The sequence below is a fragment of the Leuresthes tenuis genome, unplaced genomic scaffold, assembly GCF_036924035.1.
Source record: "Leuresthes tenuis unplaced genomic scaffold, fLeuTen1.0.hap1 SCAF_13, whole genome shotgun sequence".
In the NCBI taxonomy this organism is placed as follows: domain Eukaryota; kingdom Metazoa; phylum Chordata; class Actinopteri; order Atheriniformes; family Atherinopsidae; genus Leuresthes; species Leuresthes tenuis.
The window spans coordinates 5524794-5550364 of NW_027325367.1; the positions used below are offsets into that span (position 1 = coordinate 5524794).

The 25571-nt window shown below is 37.7% G+C and overlaps 1 protein-coding gene across 1 annotated transcript in view; it reads right to left on the bottom strand.

The window, feature by feature from the left end:
- Window positions 1–9500: 9500 nt before the first annotated feature.
- Window positions 9501–25571, bottom strand: part of LOC140267586 (exostosin-1-like) — a 71232-nt gene continuing 55161 nt past the window's right edge. Inside the window, exon 6 of the mRNA XM_072362899.1 lies at window positions 9501–9750. Within this exon, the coding sequence (XP_072219000.1) occupies window positions 9501–9750 (250 nt within the window). The remainder of the gene's footprint in view (window positions 9751–25571) is intronic.

Sequence of the window (25571 nt, forward strand, 5' to 3'; positions counted from 1 at the left end):
AGCTCTGACAGGTGTCACTACTAACTCTACCAAAGCGTAGCAGGGTGTTGGTGTGTGTGCATCCAAAACTGCACAGGAACAGATGGTGTTTTTCCTTGACAAAATGGCGGCTGAGACGACAGTGATTAAGTTTGCTGATTAACTAATGAAACATGGAGGACTGAGTGATTACAGGTACAAAGAAAACAATGGTCCATTAGTCTTTTTCTTCTAAATGTATGGATATTTTCAGATCACTGTGAAGATATTGGTTGTGTTCAAGAGCTTTCTGGACAGGATAGTGTAGAAGCATTGAGGTTTCTTCTACTTTTGCATGACATAATAGCCCAAACAGAAACACTGCTGTACAGTATTAAGACATGAGTATCATTTGCAAGCACGTGTACAACTCTGAAGACAGCAATAATTCTTAAAACTGAACGTATTAGTTTTATTCACTGTAAGACTGACTCCAAATGCTCAAAAGATATTCGATGGGGTTGATTTAAACACAGATTTTTCTATACAGTTTATACAAATTGTTCACTTTTACCACCAATCTAGAAACATTTATGCACTTCTGCCTCGTCTGTGCATTTGTCCAAACTCACAAAAACAGGATTTTTCAAAACAGCCCTTTAAAAACATAGTCAGATAAAGCTCTCTCAGTGAAGTGGAAACATTGTCTCAACTATTGAATGATTTTAAAATGAGAAACCGCATATTTGACAGGCTATTCACTCAGGAATAAAAGAATAAAACTCTGAAATTTGCTGCTCTTTGCAAGTCTGACAACCCAAGTGTCTTTAAAATGTTTATTGATTCAACATACATTGCTGATATATACTTGTCTTTACGATTTCTCTGTAACTGAAGCATTTTTATCACACAGTATCGAAACAGTGCTGCTGAGCTGCTGCAGAACATTGTGTAGAAATCAATAAAAACATTATATGGATTTTTATTTTTTTTTGCTGCTATAGTAATACAAATCATGTCATGATTTCTAAAACAGCACAAGCACAACCTCTTCAAAGAAAGTTCAACAGCAGCTATAGAAGTCTCTGGGACAAGCTTCATATGAAGCTCAGACAAGTCCACTTCTTTTACCAGCCATTAAATTAAATAAACAATTACTTTTACCATCAGTACTGTCTTTACATGTGTATGTAAATATGCTGAGCATGAAATATCAATGTGACAAGAAGATGAGAAGTGTTGATGCTGATAAAAACGGGCAAATGGACCCATCATCGTCACGGCTGATACCAAAACACGCAAAACATCATTCATCATGTCTACAAGAATTTCCTTGTTTGTCTCATCTAAATTCAGCAGTTTCCAATTTATTTTCCCCCTGAAATGTGATTGTAGATGAGGAAAGTGTTTCCAAATGCAATTTAGTTTTAGTAACACAAAAACAAGTTAATGCACTAATGTTTAATCCATTTATATGACCAATTAAGCTGCAAGTGTTTGCCATATCTAAATATGTGAATTATTTCGTAAATTTTAATAAGGAAATATAAATAGATACATTTTACGACACCAAATAAAATACAGAATTACTTCTTTCCACAGCAATATTTTCAACACCTCTTAGTTTATTAAATAGCTATTGTTGCAAGTCTACAGGAGCTCTGTGTGCCAACCACGATGACGTTAAAAGCCATTTTACCCATGTGGGGGGGGACGCATTAACCTTAGCCTGATATTTAAATGTCAAGACAGTGGATGTGTGTGTACAATGAGTGTATAGACAATGTAATTCAATAGAGGCCTACCCTTTCCAGTGGCTTATTATATCAGATTATGCAGTCAGAGATGACTGATTGCTGATGCCAGTGTTTTCATCAATTAGACCCAATTACCCAACAGTGCCGGTAGCACACAACCCCCACCCATCTCACTTATTCAGCAAAGCTCAAAGCTGCGTTCCGCACAGGTGAAGACAATATTTCTTGCCTGCAAAATGAGCCTCTTTTGTGTAAAATATGTAAAGCAATTAAGTATAAAGATATATTGTATGTGTTAAGATGGATGTTCAGATGATGTCTGCATGTTTCTGCTGAAACGTGAACATGTAAAGACTCAGTTTGCCTTCTGCCGGTGGAAAACATCAACTAGATTAAAGTCATTCAGCTCTTCAAGAGATTTCTCTCCCACAACTACTGCTCCTCTTTAGGACTGTGAGAAACTCTTTTTACTTAGCGCTGTCTCATGAGGGCATTCTTCTGTGCTAAATCATTCATTCAGAGAAGATCAAGAGTCATGAGAAAATAACAGAACATTTTATAGCAGATGAACAGATTTTCATTTCATCAGCTCAGTCACCTGAGAAAATACTTCTGCGTGTCTTATTAATATCCACCAGTTATGTATACATAGAATAAATGTAATAAGGTTTCTCAGACAGAGGTGTGCAGTGACTCTCCCATCTTACCTGAAATCATTATAACTAAAACTCAAGGGTCCGACTGCACTACTGTAATGTTGGTGTCCAACTTGAAAAAACAGTGGACACATATTGGATTCGAACTCAAGTTTGGATGAAGGTTCCTTGACTTATTGTGCTGCCTATCCACTGACCTCCATATGCATGCTTGTTTGTTTTTGCTTCCTAAGTGTTTTAATCAAATATTTAGATGCCTTGAGCTGAGTTTTAAGTCATCATCGTGGACAAATTTAACATTATTAAATTATTCTCAGAAAGACCTCCAGCAGAATGTTCATAAGAAGGAAATTTAATTATCATTTAGACTTCTCACTGAATTCACTGACTTGAAATTCCCCAAGAGTTTTTGTTTTGAATGGGAGTCTTTTCAAGCCACTACTGCAGTTGGAAGCAGAGTGCCCATTCAAAAGGATCACGGATAATGCACTGGGCACAATGCAAGCTGCAGTGGTAGACTCAGTAGTCTTTACTTTTGTCTCCAGGAAACACTGCTGGACATCACTGAATACATAAGCTAAAAGAAGAGACAGTTGCATAATGTGCTATGTATCCCAAATAAGTATGAGACGTCAGTTAGAGTGCTGCTAATGGCTTTTTGTGTTTGGCAACAATATCACTCTCTTGTTGATTGGCAATAAGTTAATCTATTATCGAATGTTGGTTTATTGCATTGCTAAGTAACAAGAAACTGCAGCACAAAACTTCCACAGAAATATGTAATGGTATTAAAGACTACCCTGAGCATAAAACTACTGCTTCGCAGCCATCAACTTTGAAAAGTTTCATGAGTATTTCATGTCTGAGCCAATAAATGTTGTGTTTCTCCATCATTGAGCACTACAAACTTTATTTTACAGCCAATACATATGTTGGTCATCACAAAAACATGGGAGCTAAGATTCTTATCAAGATGCTTTATTTGCTTGTGTAACCTTCCTCTTGTATGACACTGATCAACACTGTCGAAGAATTAGGACAGACAATGTGCAGAGTTTGTAAATCAGGATGTTCCACTGAACACTGAGGCCTCAGTTTTGGTTGATTAACACTTGTTGGAGCTACAGAAATACCTTCTTGTGAAACTCGAAACATGGCTTTACGTGTATTGCGTTGAGGATGTAACACTGAGACACTGCGAGCTGAGCGAATAGTTTGAGTGCAGAGTCATGCACAAACAAAAAGTCCAAAACTAGGAGCAAAGTAACCACAGAGAAGTACCGAAAAAAGTGCGCGAAAAAAATGAACCTTCCACTTTGCTACAATAGCACAGAGCTAATATGTGTCATTAAATGCTAATATCAGATAAATCTTCTTCTCAATTACCACCCCCCAAAAGTTGCAGGAAGCAGTTTGTTACTTACAAAACTCTGACTGCTTTAAGCAATGAGAGTGTCTGTGGGACATCTGGGAAAGAGTTTGCTTGTTTATCCAAAACCAGGCTTTTAAAATAAATGCAAGCATATAACATCTTGAAAGCCAGACCAACACATACCTGGATTAAACGATGGGAAGATAAATTACTCCTGCATTTATACACCCAAGAAAACTGAACCTAGCCTAGGGACTTGCTCCAAAGTTCAGATACAGTACACAGAAGAAGAAGAGGCCAGTAACACAAGTAATAGCGTGCACAGAAAAGCATAAATGTATGTTAAAACACCTGAATTCCCAAAAAAGAATAAAACATTTAACACTCAACCATAGCTTAACCAAACTATGCACCAGATAAATATTTGAAGAGTTTTTCAAAGCTTTCTCTGGTGATAAAGTTAAAGAGTCGCATGGCCCTATATTCCTTCAGCCTTTACTAACTGAAAGTGAGACTGTTATTCAAATAGAAGCTTAAAAGAAAAATAATATAAAAGGATTACATCTTTACTGAACAGGGAATAAGTGTTATTAGGTTAGAAATCTGATATTTTTGAAAAGTTTAGATGTCAGATAAGACAAAAGCAATCTTTTAGGTTTAAGGAATCCTATATGGTTTTTCTGAAAAAGAAAATGGGAAAACATCTACCCAGTTCTGCTCTGCATCTATTAGAAACAGAATCCTGCTGAGGTATCAAGGCAGATGCCTGAAACAGTTGTAGACAGCAGCCGCTAATCAGGAGCTCTCCATGATGCCTGCATCCATGGACTCATTGGATTGATTGTGACTGTTTTCCATCCCTTCTCTGTGCTCACATTGTTTCCTGGGCGGATGGCATTTTACTGCAACAAACAGAGCCTGCAATGTCCTGGTAATATCAGACGCAAAGAGAGCATTTACTGACTGGAATCAATACACCATCTCAGGCACCATCTAAGATCATTTGACCAGCTTCTATCAGCCAAAGCAGTGAGGGAAGGACATCTGAAATAACACGGGACTCTTTGAAGAAGAAGAGTACACGAAAAATAAAATCTCAAAAACTGATGAAGCTGGATTTTACATTCGAGGTGGAGAACATGACAGAGGTGTGGCAACAGACCCTCACTCTCAACAGAAACCTGGACACCAACAATAAAATCTGGGGACCCACTGAGTGAGGTTCCGCTGTAGGAGAAAGGGATCCTGCTTCTCCTCTATACCAGCAGCAAAAATATTTCCCAAATGTTCCCCCATGTTTCACATGCCAACAGCTCTGCAAAGCCAGAATTCATTACTGAAGCCAGTGTCTTTAGAAACACAGCAGCAAGACATTATTCGTAAACAAAGTCCTGTTGGAAAGTTGTTCTCTAGTATCCATAGAATACATACAGATCTGAAAAAGAGATCTAACAGAAAAAGCAATATATAATATTAGATGACTCTTTTGCGTATTGTAAATGCAGTAGGTTTGATAGGCTGTGCAGTGGGCCCGTTAAACTGAATGCATTATCTAATGCATGTGTGGTACTAAAATCATGTTAAAGATTGAGACTTTTGGTGGAATCTCAGCATTCATTATTCAGTTTTTAACCTTTGCAGCTTTAGGTCTATATTTGCATCGCATTCTCATTACTTTGACACCAATTATAAACATCCAGCTCTAGTTAAGCATGACATTGTATTCATATTCCTCTACAAAACAGTGTATAAAGATTGCAGATGAACTCTTCTTTTCTTACTGATGGCATCATACCTACGTAAATTTGCCTCTATACATTTTAAGTCTCTGTAAAATACTGGTACACTCCACTGGCAAACAGATGGCTAAGATGTTTGTGTTTCTGCATGTTTGTGTACAACAGAAGTGTGAGCTCAGCAGGTGACTTGCCGTCTGGCGTCCGGCACCCATGGGTTTGACAAATAGGATCTGGCCCAGCGGCGCTGGTTATTAGCAACATTTGTATGGGACCTCACCTGTGTGAAGTGTGTGTGCGTGCATCACTTAACATTTGAATGTGATCTAGGGAGCTCACCTTTGCCAGACTTACAGTCAGCATTTTTCACATTCACCTCGGGTGGTGAGCAGCTAATGTTTCCTTAATACCCACGATTGCTGCACTCCTCACAGTGATAAGTAACTTCTCTTCAACCATGGCTTCATGATGACGGGAGAAAATGTTGAGTATACCTTCAGGACAGGGCTGGGGAGAGGTGGACGTGGTAGGGTTGGAATGAAAATGCAGACTATACGGAACCTTTGAGGAAGGAAGCATAAAAAGTTAAATGTAGATACCAGTTCTTCTTTGCTGATCACAAAACTTGCATACGGTTAAATGTCTTGAGTTTGCTTAATAGACCAAAAAAGTGTTTCATTCTATCAAACGTTCACTGTCTAACGTTCATAGATGGTTTGGAAAAATTAAACGGCTCGCACTTGTTTACAAATCTGTGCATTTTATCATGATTTCTGGCAGGAAGTTCAATAAACCACTGAAGTTTTTGAAGCTGCATCCAGTTTCCTAGTTTGTACGTCCTCAATTAATTTCCTCATCGTTTCTCTTTGAGTCTCAGTCTCACCCACTACAGATTTTAGCAAAAGAGGAGGGGGCAGATATGAGCAGAGAGGAAGGGAAGTATTAAAGAAAACTGTCAATAAAATATGACATGTGACACATCTGCATATTGTAACCCTGTGTGTTATCATTTTTGTCAGATGAGTATTTAGGGTGTTTATGATAATATATGTATTTACATCTAAACAAATTTTCAATGTGAGATGAAACATCTTCTTCAAACATCACAGATGCTAAACAGACTTCCACAAAGGCTACAGTAGTGCCTTTGTACTGCCAGTACTGCCTGAAGCTCCTTCAACAAACCTCCTCGCTCCGGTTTTGCTGAGACTGATTTTTAGGACAAAGGTAAGAGAACAGAGGAGGTTCTGCAAACCTGTTCTGCACAGGTGAACAACGGCCAGCTGTCAACTGTCTCAACTACTTAAAGGGAGGGGTTAACTGAACACATTACTGAACAATGAAAACTTGACCTACAACTATGATAATTCATTTTGTGAGCAGTGAAGTTCAGCTGTGCGTGCTCAGACATCCATGATACTACTCAAGAGCCTTATCACAACTCCATAGTCATTTATTTCTCATGTTTGCCTGAGTGTGGACCGAATGTTTGACAATGTGGGCCTTGTTATCTTTACATAAAAGGCAGAAATTAAATCATCAGCTGAGCCTACAGAGATGGAGCAGAATACACCCAGCATTAGGTTAATGAGCTATGAAATTAAATGTATTTCTTAGCTTACAGACCACATCTCACATCTTAAATATCAACTAGCACGGCTAATGAACTTTACTCCATCATCAATTACCTGTAGCCATTATGGCTGGAGGGTGCGAAGCAAGTGAGACAAAGAAAAAAAGAAATGCTGAGATTCAGAAATGTGCTTTTTATGTATCCCTGTTCACATACTGAAATTGTATACAGCATATATATATATACATATGTATGTGCGTGTGTGTTTGTACATTTCGAGTTAACTGAAAGGAAATTTGGGGTTATAACTTCTACTATTAGGAGGTTGAAGAGAAAGAGGGGGATCGACATTTAGCTCCCAAGTATGTATCCCTTGGTTCATGGTCAAACTTGAAACTACTGTTTTTCAAGTCCTTTTCTTTTCTTTCTGTGCTTGTTTTGACTTCCTTCACTCTGCTACTATACTTCATAAAGGTCAGGCAATCCAAGTACTTGGTTAAGGTCAGAGAAAGGGAAAACCTTAAGAACTTTGGATAAAAGAGAATAAAATGAATTGGTTAGCTTAGGAAAATATCATGGTCTTTAGGTGTAAGTCACTTTGGATAAAAGCTTCTGCCAAATGCATAAACATAAACAAGTTAGGGGTTAGGTAGTAAAACCTCATGGAAACATTTTGGAGCCAAAGAACTTGGTTAGGTTTCGAAAAAGATTATGGTCACCACTTCCTGAGGTGAATCCTGTCCAGTGGATCGTTAGGCCAAAATACACACTTTCAGTACTTTTACATGTCATGTTAAAAACTGATGCAATTAAATGCTACTGAAAACTGTAAATTAAAACTCTTAAGAAAAAGTAGCAGTCGATGCAATCAGAATAATCAGCATAAGATACATTCTTCATATCTTACAAAGTTTGACTCTCTGCAGTATTAAAAAAAGCAGTTTTCAACCAAAAGAGGGATCACAGAGAGTAAATAAAATAGCGCTTGCCCCACTCTTCTCTCTCTAAGTTTTGCCCTTGCTTTTTGTTTTCCACATTTGTCTCAGCTCCGTCTTCTCTGCTCCTCTTTTCTCTTCTTCTTTGACACTAATAAGCGGTGAAAACTGTTGTGCACCGGAGTTCTACACAGCCAGCAGTCACCTAAAGTAAAATCATACCACCTCGACTCTACTATCAGCCTCTCATGCAGTCTGTCAGCTTTAAACCTAAAATCAGCATCGAGAGCTTTTCAAACATCTGACTTGTGACAAACCATGCATCTTAGTCGATCTAAGTGAGTCCCATGTAATGCCAACAGTGAAACCTCTGCTGTGTGAAATGCCAAAATTTAAAAACATAAAAAAACAATGTAATTTCTTCCCACATGAAATAAGAAACAATTTGGTAACACAGCCTATTTACATGAGCAGGTTGATGAGATGTAAACTAAATTACTTATAAACCAAATTACATGGCAATCAAAAAGGTATCTACTGTTTAATTCATTTATTTTAAAAAATAAATAACTATAGCTACTGCCAATGTTATTCAAACTGCTGACAACGTAAGAAATTAATCAGATTCAGTGAACTGGATTATTATTGATTGAAAAGGCGATTTGATTGTGAAAGGATCAGCCCTCTTAACCATAAAGTACTTCAAAATAAGCAGTGATGCAGGTTCATTTCCATCTTTAAATTAATCAATAGTTTATGACTAGTTCAAAGACAGAAACCAAAAAAGACTAATAATAAAGCTTTTAAATTAAGAATTAAGGTAACATTCTGAACATTTTAATATCAAACATTAACTAGAACTTGTTGGATTTAATTCAATCATTGTTTAGGCAATACAAAGAATGAGAAAATTATTTTAGACTGAGCAAAACACATATATATATATATATATATATATGCACAGAAATGTGTCAGTGCTGCAGTACAGTGAGTCATAACCAAATTTAACCAAGATTCTATGTTTCTATTTTCAGATGTGTAAATTCAAATGTTTTATCAATGATCACTAACTGTACTGACAAGTAGATATTTTAAAATATATTTGCTTGTGGGATGCCGGTGTGGGTAAACAAATATGGATGCAAACAAATGTGATGTTGTCGTGTATCATCAAACCCAAATCTCCTGTATGCATGCTCACTACTTCGGATTCGATGCTTTGTTGTTGTTCAAATACACGCCACAGTGCAGATAGAAATTCTGAAATTCTGTGTTCAGAGATAAAAAAGAATATATAAAAAAGAATAAAAGCATTGTGTGCATAATGAGGTACAGTTTGCATTAACAGTAAGGTGCAGTTTACGTTAGAAAAATACTCTAAATTTTAAAATACTTTAAATTTGTAATTATCAAATGATTAAAAACGTGTAAATAAATAAGTTGTGGTTTGCGTAAAAGACTTCTACACCCACGTTGAGTTCAGTCGTCTTATGGCTTGTTGTCGTTCTAGTCTTCAGGCTGCCAGAAGCCAGCAGAATGAACAGACCGTGCTGGGGGGCGGCGTGCTGTCCCTGGTGATGTTGGCTGTTGTGAGGCAGTATTTGAGCCCAACGTCTTGGATGGAAGGAAGAGGAGTCCCTTTGATTTTCTCCACAGGTCCTTCCAGTCTGCAGCTGACAGAGATGCAGCTAGGCGTGCTGCTCTCTATCAGACTCCTGGAGAAGGTGGTGAGGATGGAAGAGGGGCGGTGGGTTCTCTTCATTCTGCAGAGGAAGTGCAGATGCTACTGTGCTCTCTCAACCAGGGATGCAGTATTTTGCTCTGTGAGAGATCATTTATCATTTTCTTTTGATGTCTTGTGTATCCCTTAGTAACAGTTACCTTGCAGTTATTAAACTTGTCTTTTTAATGATACTTTATGTTCAGTACTATTCACATATATAGTCATAAAAAATAGATAGTCTAAAAAGAAATTAGGCTTGTGGACATTATTCAGCTTCCATAAAGAATAAACTCAGACTACATTTAAAAATGTGTATCATGAAAATGTTTCAACATCAGTTACACATCTCCAATCCTCCTTCACTATGGCACAGAGTTGCTGTTTCAGCTCTGTACAATGCCAGTGTGAGGTGATACCACATTAATCTTTATATACAGTCCATGTGATAAACACTGCTGTATGACAGCGCCGAGGATTCAATGTTTGATACGGAACTCTGCTCAAACAGGTGGTTGCCAAGTGCTTTCGATACAAGGAATTCTTCAAAGATGAGTCAAAATGAACTGATAGCTCTATGAGCTGAAGTATTATGGGTATTTTTTCTGTTTCACATCAGTTTCCTTGTGTTTGGTATTGATGCTGTACAAACTGCTCCTCTGTTGAGCAGAGACAGAATTTTAAAGAACATTGTTTTGGGAAAGTAAAGTGCTTAAAAGCAGTAAAAGCTTTGACGAACATTCAGTGTTTCATTTCTTTTTACCAATTGGTTCCTTTGTCTTATAAAATGGCTCTTCTTAAGGTCTCTCAATCTATAAAATATGTGTTCCCGAACACACACACACATAAGCTCCCTGAACAGTTGACTCTCAGGCCAAATGCAATTGTTAGAGACACAGCAATAGGAACAATTGTTTGGACAGTGTGTGGAGATTTAATCCCTTCATCTGGAGCCTTTCTCCCTCTGTTGTTGACTCACACACAAATACACAACAAAGACATGCAGACACACACTCCCTCACTTTCACTTTGCTGAGCATGGAAGAACACTGTGTGCAATTCTCTGTCACCTTCTGTTATTTACAGCTTTTCTTGACAACTCCTCTTACACTGCCTGGTCTTCAGACTTCAGACATCAGCACAACACAGAATATGAAGTGTACTGGTCGATGATTGCCTCCACTGACCGAGCTACGCTAACCTCTCAGGTTAAATGTCTATCTAGTAAGGTTCATCTTGTACATTTAGTAAGTATTTTACAAATACGTCTTTTGAATGTTCACAAATGTTTGCATCAAACTGATGGCCCCACTGCTTATTAACATTTGAAAATAGAAAGTTGGTTGCACCACACTTAGATGATATGCCAAATTAAGCTCACCTGCACGATGCTATCATCCAACCCTAACTTTCACTGTAGCCTTACAGGTTCAAATAGTTTGGAGATCACTTTGGCCCGGGGACTGACAGATTCTAACAGAAAGGAAACATCATCACTGCCTGGCTCTACATCTTGTTCATTTAATTTGTATATGCAAATTTAAATTACAGCATACAAATATGGCAGATTATGTGGGTTCACCAGTGTTAATGACTCAGTGCTCAAAGCATCCAGGTAGTTACTTTCTACTTTTAGCAAGCATCCATCATTGTTAATGTAAGTCTTAGTCTGAGTGTCACAGCTTTTGGTTCTGGTTGCTTCCCATAGAAGAGTTTCTTTCTTTATGCAACTTATTTTTCACTTGCTTTTCTTGTGTTTGTTTTCCTTATTTATGTAACTGCTTCATTGTGCTCACCAGTGTCTTGTTCCTGTGTATTTATAGTCCTGTCTTTCCCCTCTGAGCAGCAACTTTGTTCTTCTTACCTGATTCCTCACCATGATCTGTCCTGCTTGTTATTTCTTGTCTTAGTGTATTAAGCTACATTATTGGTTTTCACATGCCTTATCTTTATTTTCCTGACTCCCCTACCATCATTTGTTCAATCCGTGTTAGTTTTTCATAGTTGCTTTTCTTTCGTGTCTTCATACTCAAATATAATTTTCAGAGATCTATAAGTTTTGTAGAATATTTGCAAAATTCCCACTAGATTTGCTTTTGTGTTCTCAACATTTAAACAATAATTTCTCAACCTTTCTCATTTCAGTTTAATTTGTTTTTCCATTTTCTGAAATAAAACTTCTGTAACATTGTTTTTAAAACTTACTTATTAGAATTAAATAAGCGCTTTATTCAGACTGAGTGTATTTACAGTATGAAAAAAGAAGATCTGTATGAGTTTGTGTGGGAATGGTTCAAATAAAAACATATTGTAAAGAGCTTTTGTAGAACATGGTGCTGTAGTGTATCTTAGAATATATAACTTATAGCTGCAGACCAATCACCGGTCAAAAAAGCTGCATCAAATGTAATTTTCCACTGCGCTTCACAGTCTCACCTAAAACAAACAAATGAATTAAATGTCATTTTATCTCCTGTGATGTTTCTTTGCAGCAAACTAAAATGAGCCACCCTGTTGACTAGACTAACTAAGGTTTTCTTTAAGCCTTGCCTCAAAAAAATGGTTTCAGCTACACATTCTCTGATATCTGTGGTCTTTAAGCAACAAAGATTTCTGTGCACAGACACATGGGAAAAGTTGCAACAATCTGCAGGGCTTCTTTTCTTTTCTGTACATGCCTAGAATTAGAATAATATGGATGCAATTTCTATTGTTTGCAATAGATTTACTTTAGAAAGAGGCATGAGGAAAAACTGTGAATAGTTACCACTACTTTTTGCATTATACTTGGAACCATTAGCTCAATACATCTGATGAAATAAAGTTGCAGGAATTACCATCAAGGGGATTAAGCATGAAATGGCCTGTTATGCAGATGATTTCTTGATCTACCGCAGATGGCAAACACCTTCTCTCAACATAAATAAACTCAAATACTTTCAAATTATTATAGCCCACCAAGGGAAACTGGAAATAAATATCCTTTGAAATGGCAAATGTAGAGCTTCAAATATCTGAGTATACATGTGCCAAAAGACTTTTGTTTTCCCGTTCATAAGAAAATGAAGGGACAGGGATGAAACTGAATCCCTGTCTTTGGCCTAATTTCAAGGACTGAATCCATTCAAATAAATATGTTGCTCATTCCAGACTCTATCACATGAGATTAGTCATTAACAGGAATGGGACAAAATGAAATCAAGGTACATAGCAAGGCAAAACACCAAATGTTTCACTTACAACTCTGCAGTTAACTATATAAAAGGGAGGCTGGGGTGTACTCTGCCTCAGAGATTATCATTTCACAACACAGACGAGTGCTATGATATGCTAGTGCACACATCATATACTTCTCAATACTCAATCTTAGCTGACATAAATCTATACACATATATGTATAAACAATATAGATAACTCAATTGGTTAAATTGACTCTAAGAAGAGCAGCTATAAAAGAATATGGACTACATGGAGATTAAGCAGCTCTTGAATGGTGAGTATATGACTCAGATTTTACACCTAATAAACTGGATACTCCATTTAGTACAAGACAACCAAAGGAATAACAGATTTATGCAAAATTATTAAGGAACATTGTTTAGGTTCAAAATGCTTTTAAAAAAACAGAGCACCTATCAATATTTGCAGATGCAATGTTTTGTTAAGGTGGAGGTGTAAAACTTCACAGAGGGGGGGCATATACACACTTAATGTTATACAATAAAAGAAAATGGGAAAGGGAATGAGGCATCACTATATCTGAGAAAGAATAGATAATGATATGGAAGTACCAGTGGAAATGTACAAGCTCTTTGAAATGGAGGGAGTTTGGGTGGAAAAACTGAGGTGTTTTTAACACATTTCACATATTCATTCATGTAATATGTCTGCTTGTTGGAGACAATTTGGAAACCAGAGTGCAAACAACAAACATAATTTCTGGAAAGATAACTGGAGAGGAATACAAGATGCCCTGTTTAAATCATGAAACACTCCAAGAAGTCTAGACACTCTAGATATATAGCATATATACCTCAAGAAGAGCAGAAAGGAAATATTTAAGAAACATTTAAGGATCTACTACTGGTGGCCAGGAATGTTGTGCCAGTCTCGTCTGATGTAGGATTCTAGCTGATCAACAGTCCTGGGTCTTCTTTACATATTTTCTGTTAAATAGTCCTCCAAAAGTTTTCAGTTGGTAAAAGGTATGGACTGCAGGCAGGTGAAAAAAGCTTTACTGATAATAAACAGAATTTCACATTTCAATTATTCTGACTACAGAACAGTTTTCCATTTCAACTCAGTTTGTTTTCAGTTCATGTTTCTGGATCTGTGGATGGCACAGTGAACAGACAGGGATTTCTCAAGTGTTCTTGAGCCCGTGCTATGATTTTCATGACAGAATCGTGTCTGTTTTTAATGCAATGCTGCTTGAAGGCCAAAGAGTCACAGTAATCCAATATTGATTTTTGGCTGTGTCCCTTGTGCACAGATTTTCTGAATCTTTTGATGTGCTGTAGATGATGGAATAATCAAAGTCTTTTTAGCTTTGCAGTGTGGATCATCATTGTAAAACTGCCCTGCAATTTTTAGATCATGTCTTTTGCAGATTGCGGAACCTCTGCCCGGTTTTACTTCTGAGAGACTCTGCCTCTCTAAGGTGCTCTTTTTACACACAATCATGTTTCTGACCCATTGCAAATTAATCTAATTTCTTCTGGATCTATTTGGTACTTTTCACTTTTCCAGCCTCCTGTTGCCCTGTTCTAACAATCTGAAACATGTGGCTGCCATCAAATTCAAGATTCACATTTTACACACAGTCCCAACCTTATTGGAAATGAGGCTGTGCTTGCTGTGAACTTGGTTCAGTAAGTTTTGGAGTCAGATGAGGGCAGAAGAACTCTGTATGATTCTCTGTAACTATGTGGCATTTTGTTACCATGCACAGACTAGAATAGCACAAGACTTTTCTCTTTTCCTGAGTTCATTATATGTAACAAAATTAAACTCACTGAGGCTCTTAAAGACGTGTGACATGCTCTCATATGATAGGGGACATGAGGGGAGTAGCAGGAAATGACAAACTTGCAGTCCTGTATTCAGTGCAGAGCGCTAACTGATAAAGAATAAGAGACATAAGGGCTCAAATTTCAGCATTAAAAATGGCTGGAGGGCTGACAACATATCAACACATACGCACGCAAACACAGTTAGTCCCTAAATGAAATGTCATTGTCTGCTTGTGTGTGTGTTGCTTAGAGGCTTGACAGTCAGCCATCCCATCTCTGTGTAGCAGAGGCAGCTGCAGCATTGTCTGCCATACAATGGTGATTAGAAGGGTGACAAAGACAGACGGAAAAGCGAGTGAATCTTATTGTGTGCAATACAATGGCATTTTAGAAAAATGGAGGGGAGAGAAAAAGAGATAAAATGGGAATTTTATTGTCTGCTGTACGAAAGTGTTTCATGCAATGGGCTCAAAGGAGTAGAGAAGAAAAGAGATGAGATTTTACCCGAGATTGACTGGATCTGTTGGGCTGTCATTTCAAAGCAGGACACACATGCACATATACAGCGTCTGATGTTTCCAGATTGTGTGCCTCGGTGTTGGAACCTTTAACCGTGGCTCGCTATCAAAAGATTTTTTAAAGTGACCAAAATATGCATTAAGAAGTAAATTGTCATGCACGAGAAGTTGCCTCTTATTCTTTGATCAAACTGTTTCTGATTTACATGATAATTCTGACAACTTCATGCAAATTTTTTCATAAAATTTAGCTCCCACTGAAAACAAAGTAAAGGCATCTTCACATGAATAACTATGGATAAACAGAGGGCAGCTCAGTCATTCAAGCAGATGAAGCAGAGCTTAAACGACATCCCTGGATTCAAAGTGCATGTGATTGTAGGATTTAAGCCTGGAACACATAGTTTAGATAAACTGACATTTGTACAAGCCACTGCACTTATGGGCTGAAACAAAAACAATCTGAGTCAAATTCCATTTTATGACAACTGACATTTTGTCCCAGATTTTAGAAGCACTGCTTCATCTAGCGTTAACTGATATTTTTGTCAGACAGCAAGAGTGTCAATGACAAAAGCATTCAAAGCTCCAGGAGGTTCATTAGAAGCCAAGTGTAACTGCAACAAGCTACATGAAATGACAAAATACTATGATTTATGGGCACAGTGAGATAGACTCTGACAGGCAGCACTTCATCATATTTGCAAAGTCAAAATAACAAAATGAATTCTGCACTCGAGCTCATTTTACCATCTTTAACCTGAACATGCAGCAGAAATGATAAATCACAGCACAGACATGTCAAATTATATTTATCTACAATTTTACTATGAAACCAGAACTGTGTCAGCAACATTTGATTTAAACCCTCCCTTTCAATGACAGACACATACTGGCATTTTAAACTGTAAGAATGAACATTATCTAATATTTTACATTTTAGTTGTCATTTATTCTATTTTTTTGCATAAGCAAACAATTACACACATCTTTACCATACTTCTCCTTTTTATTCTCCTCTGTCCATCTATTATCATATGCAGACATCCTTTAGTCTGCATTATTGCTATCCTTGTGATTGTGATAGCACCTATTTGTCTCAGGATTAGCTCTGTAAATTCCTCTTGTTGTCCTTACACTATTTTTCCATCCAGTGCAGCGGTGTCTTTAGTAGGTGTGGCTTTGCTGGTCATCAACCTCCATCATTAGTCACTCTGACTCTGGAAATATGTTTTTCATGTGAAATGAGTGAGGCGGCAGCTAAATGGAGCATACGTTCTATTGGAAAACAGCCTTGTCAGTTCAGGATTTAAAAACTATTGTTTGGATCTCGTCTGCTGCAAAAAAAAACAAAGGCCTGCATACAAGGGATGTGACCCAAATTACCCTGAATATATACATAGAAACTGGAAATCATTTGAGCCTGTTGCACATTGAGTTCTGTGTTCAGTCATGGTGACCAGAGCCCAAGTGGGCCCGTGAAAATCCTTAAATCAAAGGGTTATTTAAGTGACCTAAACGCCGCTTTTTGGCTGTTATGGCACAACATATTCCTGACCCTGCCCAGAGGAGAGATGCCCCTTTTTCATTTTCAGCCATGATCCCATGTCACCAGCCAGCAAAGAATTTCTATCACAGTGAAGGAAATAAGGGTCAGAGCTGAAAGATGTTTACCAGGAAAAAAGGAATCTGTTACCCAGTGGTGTTTTTGATAGCCATCATGTGAAACTTTTCATGTCGCCTCTGAGGGAAATTGGCAGAAGGTCAGGGATATTGAGCAGACAGGTTGCCAGAAGTTTGGCTTAGTGGATTCCCAGGGATCTCAGTTTGGCTTTTGTTACTAAGCCTATTTATAGCCATTCGAAGGTCCAGTGATACACATCGCTGTCCGTTTGTAAAAATCAAACCGCCTGACCTTTTTTTTCTATTCTTAGAGATAATCTTAATCTGAAATTAAGGAGGGTTTGAGTTAACAAATATGAATGGATCCCAAATCTGATTTAGATTTTTCACAACTTCTAGTTCAATGTTTTTTTTTTCTTTTGTTTGTTTGTTTTCCAAATGCATCCTGGTCCCCAGAGATAGAACACTCAACACAAGGCAGTGATATCACATTCACTTCAGCCTGAAGGTGTGTAAATGCTGTCAGGCTTCAGTAGGGGACATTCAGACTGAATAAATCACAACTAATGAACATGGATATGAGATGATGGGGCCAGATAATGAGTTGTATCAGACGATCAGCTGTAAAAATTTCCAATAACATAATACTTTGACAGGCTTAGGTTGATCCTCAAAGGCAACTTATGGGATTGGTTCTCTAAGGCTTTTCCTTCCTTGTGGAGATTGCAAGTATAAATGCAAAGACTAAAGTTTCAGTACAAATTAATCTACTTTAAAGTGTAAATTTGTCCAGGTGGGACAGTTGTCTGGAAGGAAGGCATTCTGAGCAGATACCAAAACCACCTCCCCTGGTTTCGTTTGATGTGGAGGAGAAGGGATTCTGCTCTGAGCCCTTTCCTGGTAATCAAGCTTCTTACCCAGTCCCAAAGATCCTAGATACCCTTTGGAGGAAGCTTATTTCAGCCACTTGTTTTATCTAGCTCATGATTCACTACCTACAACTCTTGATCAAAACTGAGGGAGGAATGTGGACCGACTTTCAGCTCAGCTCTCTCATCTCTCACTGGCCCAATCTGTCTGTCAATCTCCAACTCTGCTATAGCCCCACTCATGAAAGTCCATAAAATACCTAATCTCCTCCATTTGGGGCAGCAACTCTCTCCCAAATAATTTCGGGAAGTCCACCCTTTTGTGATTGAGCCCCTGATTTGGAGGTGACAGAACCACAACATTTGCCTAAAACAAAGACGCAATCCTGGGCATTTAATCATAAACAAATGACTAAAGAAAAGTTCTGGAAATATGACAACTGTGCTTTTTGATACTGATATTATGTTGGTTAAAATTATCCTCACAAAACCAACAACACGAGTCAAAGTTACAGTTGCACTAAGCCACAAGAGTCACAGTGGAAAGAGTGAGAGAACATTGCTGTAATTATATTCAAATCATTTGCTTTAATGAGGACTCGACCCCTTTGTGTATTTCAAGAAGTAATGTGTTAAGTTCTGTGTGTAGCTGATATGTATAGATGCCCATCGTCACAATTTTTCTTGGCATGTGCAAGTGTGTATGCATGTCTGTCAGGCCCGTTTCTAAAGGTTAATGAGTGGGGAGTCACTGCAGTGTAATACTGTAACACCATAGCCCCGAGCTAATTGGGACACTCTTTAACTGTCTGGCATACATGCATAATGTCTGTGTGGAAATATATCCATGTTTTTCAGGTTAGGGTCAAAAGAAATCTATGGAATCCAAGATATTATATAGCAATGGAAAAAAGAGTATTTGTGAAACTGTCAAAGTTGTTTTCTTGAGACTGCAGAGAGGTGTTGATTCAAATTTATATTATTTATTCAGTCAGCAGTGTGTTTGGATTTAAGTATATTGAATAATATTGGTTGGCACCTAAGGTCATGTCTCCTGCAGCAGATTTATCTCAGTATTTTATTGTTTGTTCTGGTAAATAAAACCAAAGGTATGAGAGCATGCTAACCCTGCCCTGTTGAAATATTTGGTTTTAGAGAAAAATATCTTTAGGTCTTTATTACATACTTTAAAGTCATGCCAATTCAATTCTTCAGTAATGTGCTGCACCAGGTGTGGACTGCATTATTGATCAATGTTGACCATAAACATCGATGCATCCTTGTATAGTAATACATCTGCTGTTTTAGTATTTTCAGTTGGTTCTGGGTTAAGGAGAGTGGGTACAACAGCTTGTGAAGACATAATGAAAAAGTCTTTAAAAAGCTGAAAAAACAACTTATCAGAAATTCAAGATCAACACAACCACTCTCCAGCTGCAAGGAATAAAGATTTATTATCCAAGACAAATTTACATCGCAGAGCTGACCAAAAAGAAGGGACGAGCAATCATTAAAATCATCAATCTAAGTGGGAAATAAAAGCAAATTCAAACTAAAATTATTCATAATTACTAGCTGCTGATTCTGACAATCAATTGACGAGCTTGTGACTTTCAGTTTTACTTAAGATGTATTTACATATATATGGTGATATAAATGTACCTTAATATGAACAGTTATTTGAGTAGAACATAATCACCAAAAGTCATCCAGTTAAAGATGTAAAATTTCAATATTAGTTTTAAGCAAGATTTGTGATCTTTTTTTCTTTCTACAACTTCGCAGTTTTTTAAACAAAAGTACGGTGTGGTATGCAAACTATTCTACAAAGGGACCTCAACTGTTCACAATAAGGTTTGTAAAATATAAAAGCTTTTTTAATGTTTAGACTCTTCCCAACTAGTCCCTCTAAGCCAGAGATGTCCACATCCGGTCCTCGAGGGTTGCTGTCCTGCAGGTTTTAGATGTGTCCCTGCTTAAAAGACACCTGATTCAGATCAATGCATCATTAGTAGGCTTGTGCATTGATCTGAATCAGGTGTGTTGAAGCAGGGAAATATCTAAAACCTGCAGGACATCTGCTCTAAGCAGCTTCTTAGGCCCCTCTGAAAATTTAAACAATTGATGTCCCCAAAGTAGGAGAAGTAATATGATGGCTAAGTGTTTTCAGGTAGTTGCCTCCTAATTTGGTCAAAAATGTGATGGTTAATAGGAAGACCAAGTCACATTTCTAAATAACTGCCAACAGGATGGCCAGTAAGGGAAATCAAGATCTTAATTTAACACAAATGACCTTCAGGAAGATTTAGCACACTCTGAACAGCACTGCTCAACACTTTAACCTGCACAAAAATGACCTTCACAAAAGAGTCAGAGGAAATGCTGTCCTGAAACCTCACCACAGAATTCTGTATCAGATGTCTTTGTCAGATGTCTGCAAATGATAGTCTTAAATAGCTTCATGCATTTTTTAAACAAGTTGTGTGCACTGATTAGGTTTAAACGCTGTTGCCTCAGTGAGTAAAGGGTGCAGAGGTTTGGTGAAAAGAACATGCCTCCTCCCGTTAGGCATAAAGATGGGTTGATCATGCTTTGGTCTTATGAGATGGTGACAGAAGGAACATTTCACTGGTGGCAAAGAAGACTAAAAGAAAATACCAGAAAACCTAAAAGAAAATGTCTCACAATCTCAAAAGATGAAGATGAAAAGATGTTGGCCTCTTATAACATGATACATGAGTACTAAAACACCTCAAAATCCACAATGTAACACTGCAAGAGGCACAATCTGGGGGTGTAACCATGAACCTCACGATCCAATTTTGTAAAAATAAATCATTAAATTCTGTAGACGAACCTAAACATAGAAGAATCCCACAGAACTATAAGTCCTTTTCACAAAGAACGGGTGAAAACTTCAGCTAGTTTAATTACTTGACAAAGTCGATGCTACCGATTACTGAGACAAATTAAAGAATTCTAGCTTAAACATCAAATAAATATGTCATCTTTAACTTTTTCATTTACACTAGAGCTTGGTAGAATATTGAGTTTTTAATTGAGACGAGATGTGAGAGAAAAGTTTTTGAAGTGATGTGGACAACTATTTTCTCCTTTAAAGCTGCTTTTATCTGTCTGCTTTCTCATTGTCATACTGCTTTGTGCCTCACCAGGGGCGGATCTAGGGGTGGAACCACAGGGGCATTGGCCCCAGCTGAAATCTGATTGGCCCCCCTGAAGTTCCCCTGTCCTGTCACTCATCTGTCCTTTGTCCGAGAGCAATGATCACATTATAGGTGTATGCAATTTCGTGGCGAAATACCAGTGGCGCTAACGAGCCAAATAGGAGTGTCCAGAGTGAATAAAGCTTACAGAAGAAGACGATTTGAACGATCTTGAACGATGTTGGACAAATACTTGGCCTCTCTATGAATATTGTGGCTCCTTGATGGGCCCCTTACCCCTAAATCCTAGATCTGCCACTGTGCCTCACTCATGAGGAATGATGAAAGACCTGACAAACTCCTATTCTGTTGGTATAAAGAGGCAATTACGTGACGTGACAATTATCAATTCTTATGAGAATCGTTAAGAAAACAGTAAACTGAACATCATCGATTTCAAAAGTAAGTAGGTCAGTAAACTAAAAAAAAATCTGAATGAAAGAAGCAGCAGGGGAAAATCAAAAACTAAATCAATACAGCACCAGGACCTGTCATAGGTGAATGAGTGAAGGGGGATGTGACAGACAGCTTTACAGTCAATGATACACTTCACTGCATTTCTACATTTGTCTTTCAGAGTATATATGCATTTGTGTGTGTGTGTTTGGATATGAAGAGAGTTGAACTGTCGGTGGTGTTGTGTGATTTACACAAGGTCTTTATGGTAAAGTACCATGAAGAACATTACACAATGACAATGAGACCAGGAAAGATTGATTATAGGTGGATGGACGGAGGATAGGTTGGTGAGAGAGCTTGAAGAGGTTAGACACACACACAGAGGAGGAAACATCAGAGCTGAAATGAGCTGTAACTAAAACTCATCCTACTCGAAAGCATATCTCATTAAATATGCATAACATTCAACACAGTGCCGTAGAGTAGCCACTCTGAGTCACCCACATTTAAAAAGGCGAGAGGTTAATTCTACGCGTTACTTCAGTTTGGCATGATGAGGATGAAACTTTAATGATCCCACAGGGAAAACTGGTTCATCGCAGCACATGAAAAGTAACACAGTACAAAACAGGCTCATTAGATTTAGTTAAAAACTACATTACAAACCATTACAAACCATTCTGCAAAGAAAAAAAAACATCTATAGTATGTCAAAAGTGTGTGTGGGAAAACATTTAAATTAATCTAATTTTCAAATATACAGTGTATTTACACATAGAAAGTTTAGGATAAAAACAGCAACTAATCTTAACATATCTTAACAAATCACATAACTAATATTGCATCTTTATTTTCAAATAATGAAATGTCAAAATGAATTGGTGCTGCTTGTTTAATGTGTTTTTCATCTCCCTTGTTTGAAGTAATCACTGGTTTGCAGACATAAAGCTTTAGATAGATGGGAAGCTTTTATTAAGTAATAATATCACATAAGTCACATTCCTATATTTCACTGTATCGATCTGAACTGTCAACTCTGCGCTGCAAAACTGTTTTTGGAAGTTTAGAAATAAACTTTTGGGTTAGAAGCTATTACTGGTAAATTAGCACATCGAGGTTCTCATGAGGCACATGGAGGCAGAACACTGCAGATGTTTGTTTGCATGCTCAGCTGTTTAACTCATCGGAGCGTCACCGCACAGCGACCTCAATGTGTCACAGTTTTTCACAGCGTCGTCTGCTTTAGGATTAAATCAGTAAAATCTGAGCTTAAAGTGAACCTGCCACAAGGTTGGATATGAGCAAGTAAATCTTTCATCTTGTTACCTCACATTCAGATACATACAGCTCTCATTTTATGATCTATTCGGATGAGCATTTTACTGCCTTTTTGGGTTAGACTAATCAAGTTTCGTGACATTCTGATAGATTTAGAGCTGAAACATTTCATTTCTTAACTAATACAACTTTATTGTTTATGTTTTATTTAGTCCTTCCTCTCCTTTCCCATGTGTCTTATAAAGATTTATGTGCTTTTAATCTGTTATTCCTCTTCATCATTCTGTTTAAATTCTTTATTACGGTTGCTAGATTGGCCAAAAACTGTCCAGAAACAAGGCGCTTCACTGAAGAGTATCCTGTATCTGTGTTTTGACCATATGAGTTTTTCCTGGCTGACACGCCTATTTAAGAGATCAGCAGCAGGTTTTTGGTCTGTTAATCTTAATAAGACACGTGGACATAAAGACAGATTCTGGTTAATTCCTTAACTCTACAGTCTCTAAAAAGAACCTATTTTTTCCCAAGCCACACTTTTCATTATCTCTAAACTAAAGTGTTATTTTCTATCTATTTTTACACCTGAAAAGCAAGATTGTCATGATCTGTGGTTTGTTTTGTGTATCCATTGTTGTTGAGTTTCTGGTCTTTTTTTATAGTTGATCATTTCTTCTTCTGGTTCTGTGTTCTTGGATTTTTTACCTTTTCCTGCTTTCTGTTCTGTATCTGATCCTGATTCTTTCATTTCCTCAGTTCCCTCCAGTTCTGGTCATTAGCCCCACTCCCTTCACCTGTGCTTATCATCCTCAGCTGCCATCACTCACCAATCAGTATTTAAGCTCCCTGGTTTTTCCTCAGTCTTTGTCAGATCTTTGCCGTTGCCACTACTGCTCCCTGGTTTTGTTTCCCAGTTTGTTCTTGTTCCTAGTCGGTTTTAGTTTTTTCATGATGTTCCGGCTTGTCCGCGTTTTCTGTTTAGCTTTAATAAATCAGTCTGAATTTCTTCTACCTTTGGGTTTCATCTGTGTCTGCGTCTGGGTCCTCCACATCATTACCTACCACACATCGAGACAAAGATAAATCAACTTTATTTGAGAACAGTCTGTGTCTCGGCAGCCAATATTTGTGAGCTCTGGCAACACTACTGTTTCTTAGAAAAGTAATAGCCTTCTCATCTAGAGAATAAAATCATACAAGGCATCAGCAATTTTATTTTTATCCACAGATTCACAATATTTCAAGCCAGACCAACCAGCTCAAAATGCATTATGTTGTTGGTGTTTAGGGGATTGCCACCACACATGAGTCATGTGGAGCGTATCAGCGTGGTTTCTTGGGTTGGACATTTTAAGTGATTTTTGAGGTCGACTAATCAAGTCAATTACTTATGACATAATCATTAAACTAACATTATTCACCAAAGCAGTTATTTGTTCCCGTTGTCAGCTGTCACACAAGCGTTTAAAGGGGAAGTTCGTTTTTTTCAAGCGTGGACCTTATTTCTTGCATGAAATTAGTTTATCTACTCACCGATAACACTTTGGTCAAAGTCGGCGTCCTTCGGAAGATCTTTAGATATATTAGTTATATCCATATAACGGGAGAGAACAGGGCATTGATAATACAGCCTCTAAATAAGTTATAATCTGTCTTTATTTCACCAATACTTTAAGACGAATGAATGAATGAACGTGTACTTTTGCTCTGTTAGCTCATAGCTACTGTGTCGTTGTTATTGGCGGCTATCAGGGGACTTATAGAGGGCTTTCTACACACTTGTCTACTGGGATGACTTCATCGATGCGCGCCGCTGCAGCACAGCTTTTCACTACAACAAAACCAGTTAAACCATTTAATGTAAGTGCGTCCCCATCGCGCTGGTAGAACTGTGGTAAATTAGCTTCATCCTACATAATGTGCATAAGACTTTGATATAAAGTTGAGTGAAATGCTGCGGTGCTTTGCTTCGTTTTGCTCCGGTCTGTTGCTTCTGCTATAGGTGTTAACTCCGGCAGAAACGGCGCCGTAAAAACATTAGTTCCACATTTCTGCGTCATGAAACATAATTCTCCTCCTGCCCCGAGCTAAAATTAGTCGACTCTTAAAAAAAGTAGTGCGCTGTTCTGACTAATCGATTTGTCATGCACATCCTTCATTCTGCAACTGAAATTTGTACGGAAAGTGAGCTAACTTTCAAAGTTTGTTCCAGATATGTTCAAATTAAATTTATTATTGACATTTTGATGGATTCTTTTTTTTTTTTTCTTGCTGTATCATGTCATGATTTTCTATTATGTTTCTAATACTATATTTATGTCTATGTTATATAAATTTTTCATTTATTCGTCCTGAATGGAAAGCACTCGGGTCAACTTTTATTGTTTTGAAAGTGCCATATATATAAAGGTAATTTGATTTAATTTTGCTGACAAATCCCACTTATATGCCTTTAGGGTTTCTTCATGACTTCTCCTGATGCAGAAATGGAGTACATATAAATATAAAGAAACAAGATTTGTGGCCAGATGTTATTGTCCACGGTCCCTACGTCCTGTGGCAGCTTGCAAGGCTCCCAGGCTTCAGTTTAGATTATATCCATTTGCTGCACTCCAAAACCCATGCAGCAGCAGCCATGTTGAGAGTTTTGCCACTCAGAAGGGCGCGTCTAGAAAGAAGAGTAACGTATATTACGCAAAAAAGGCATCCTTACTGTGCCATTGTTGCTCACCTTTGCTTGTTCATATAGACTAAACACACTGACACAGTAGAGTACGGGTGTGTGCTTCAAATATCATGTCACCATTGTGGGAGTTGCTGAATCACAACAGAGTCACTCTCTTGAGCAACATATTCTGCCCGTCCATTACACATAAACACACGTTGATTACACACTTATAGGTGCATCAGCTTTCAGTCCACCATTCTAAATCTGTATCTTAGA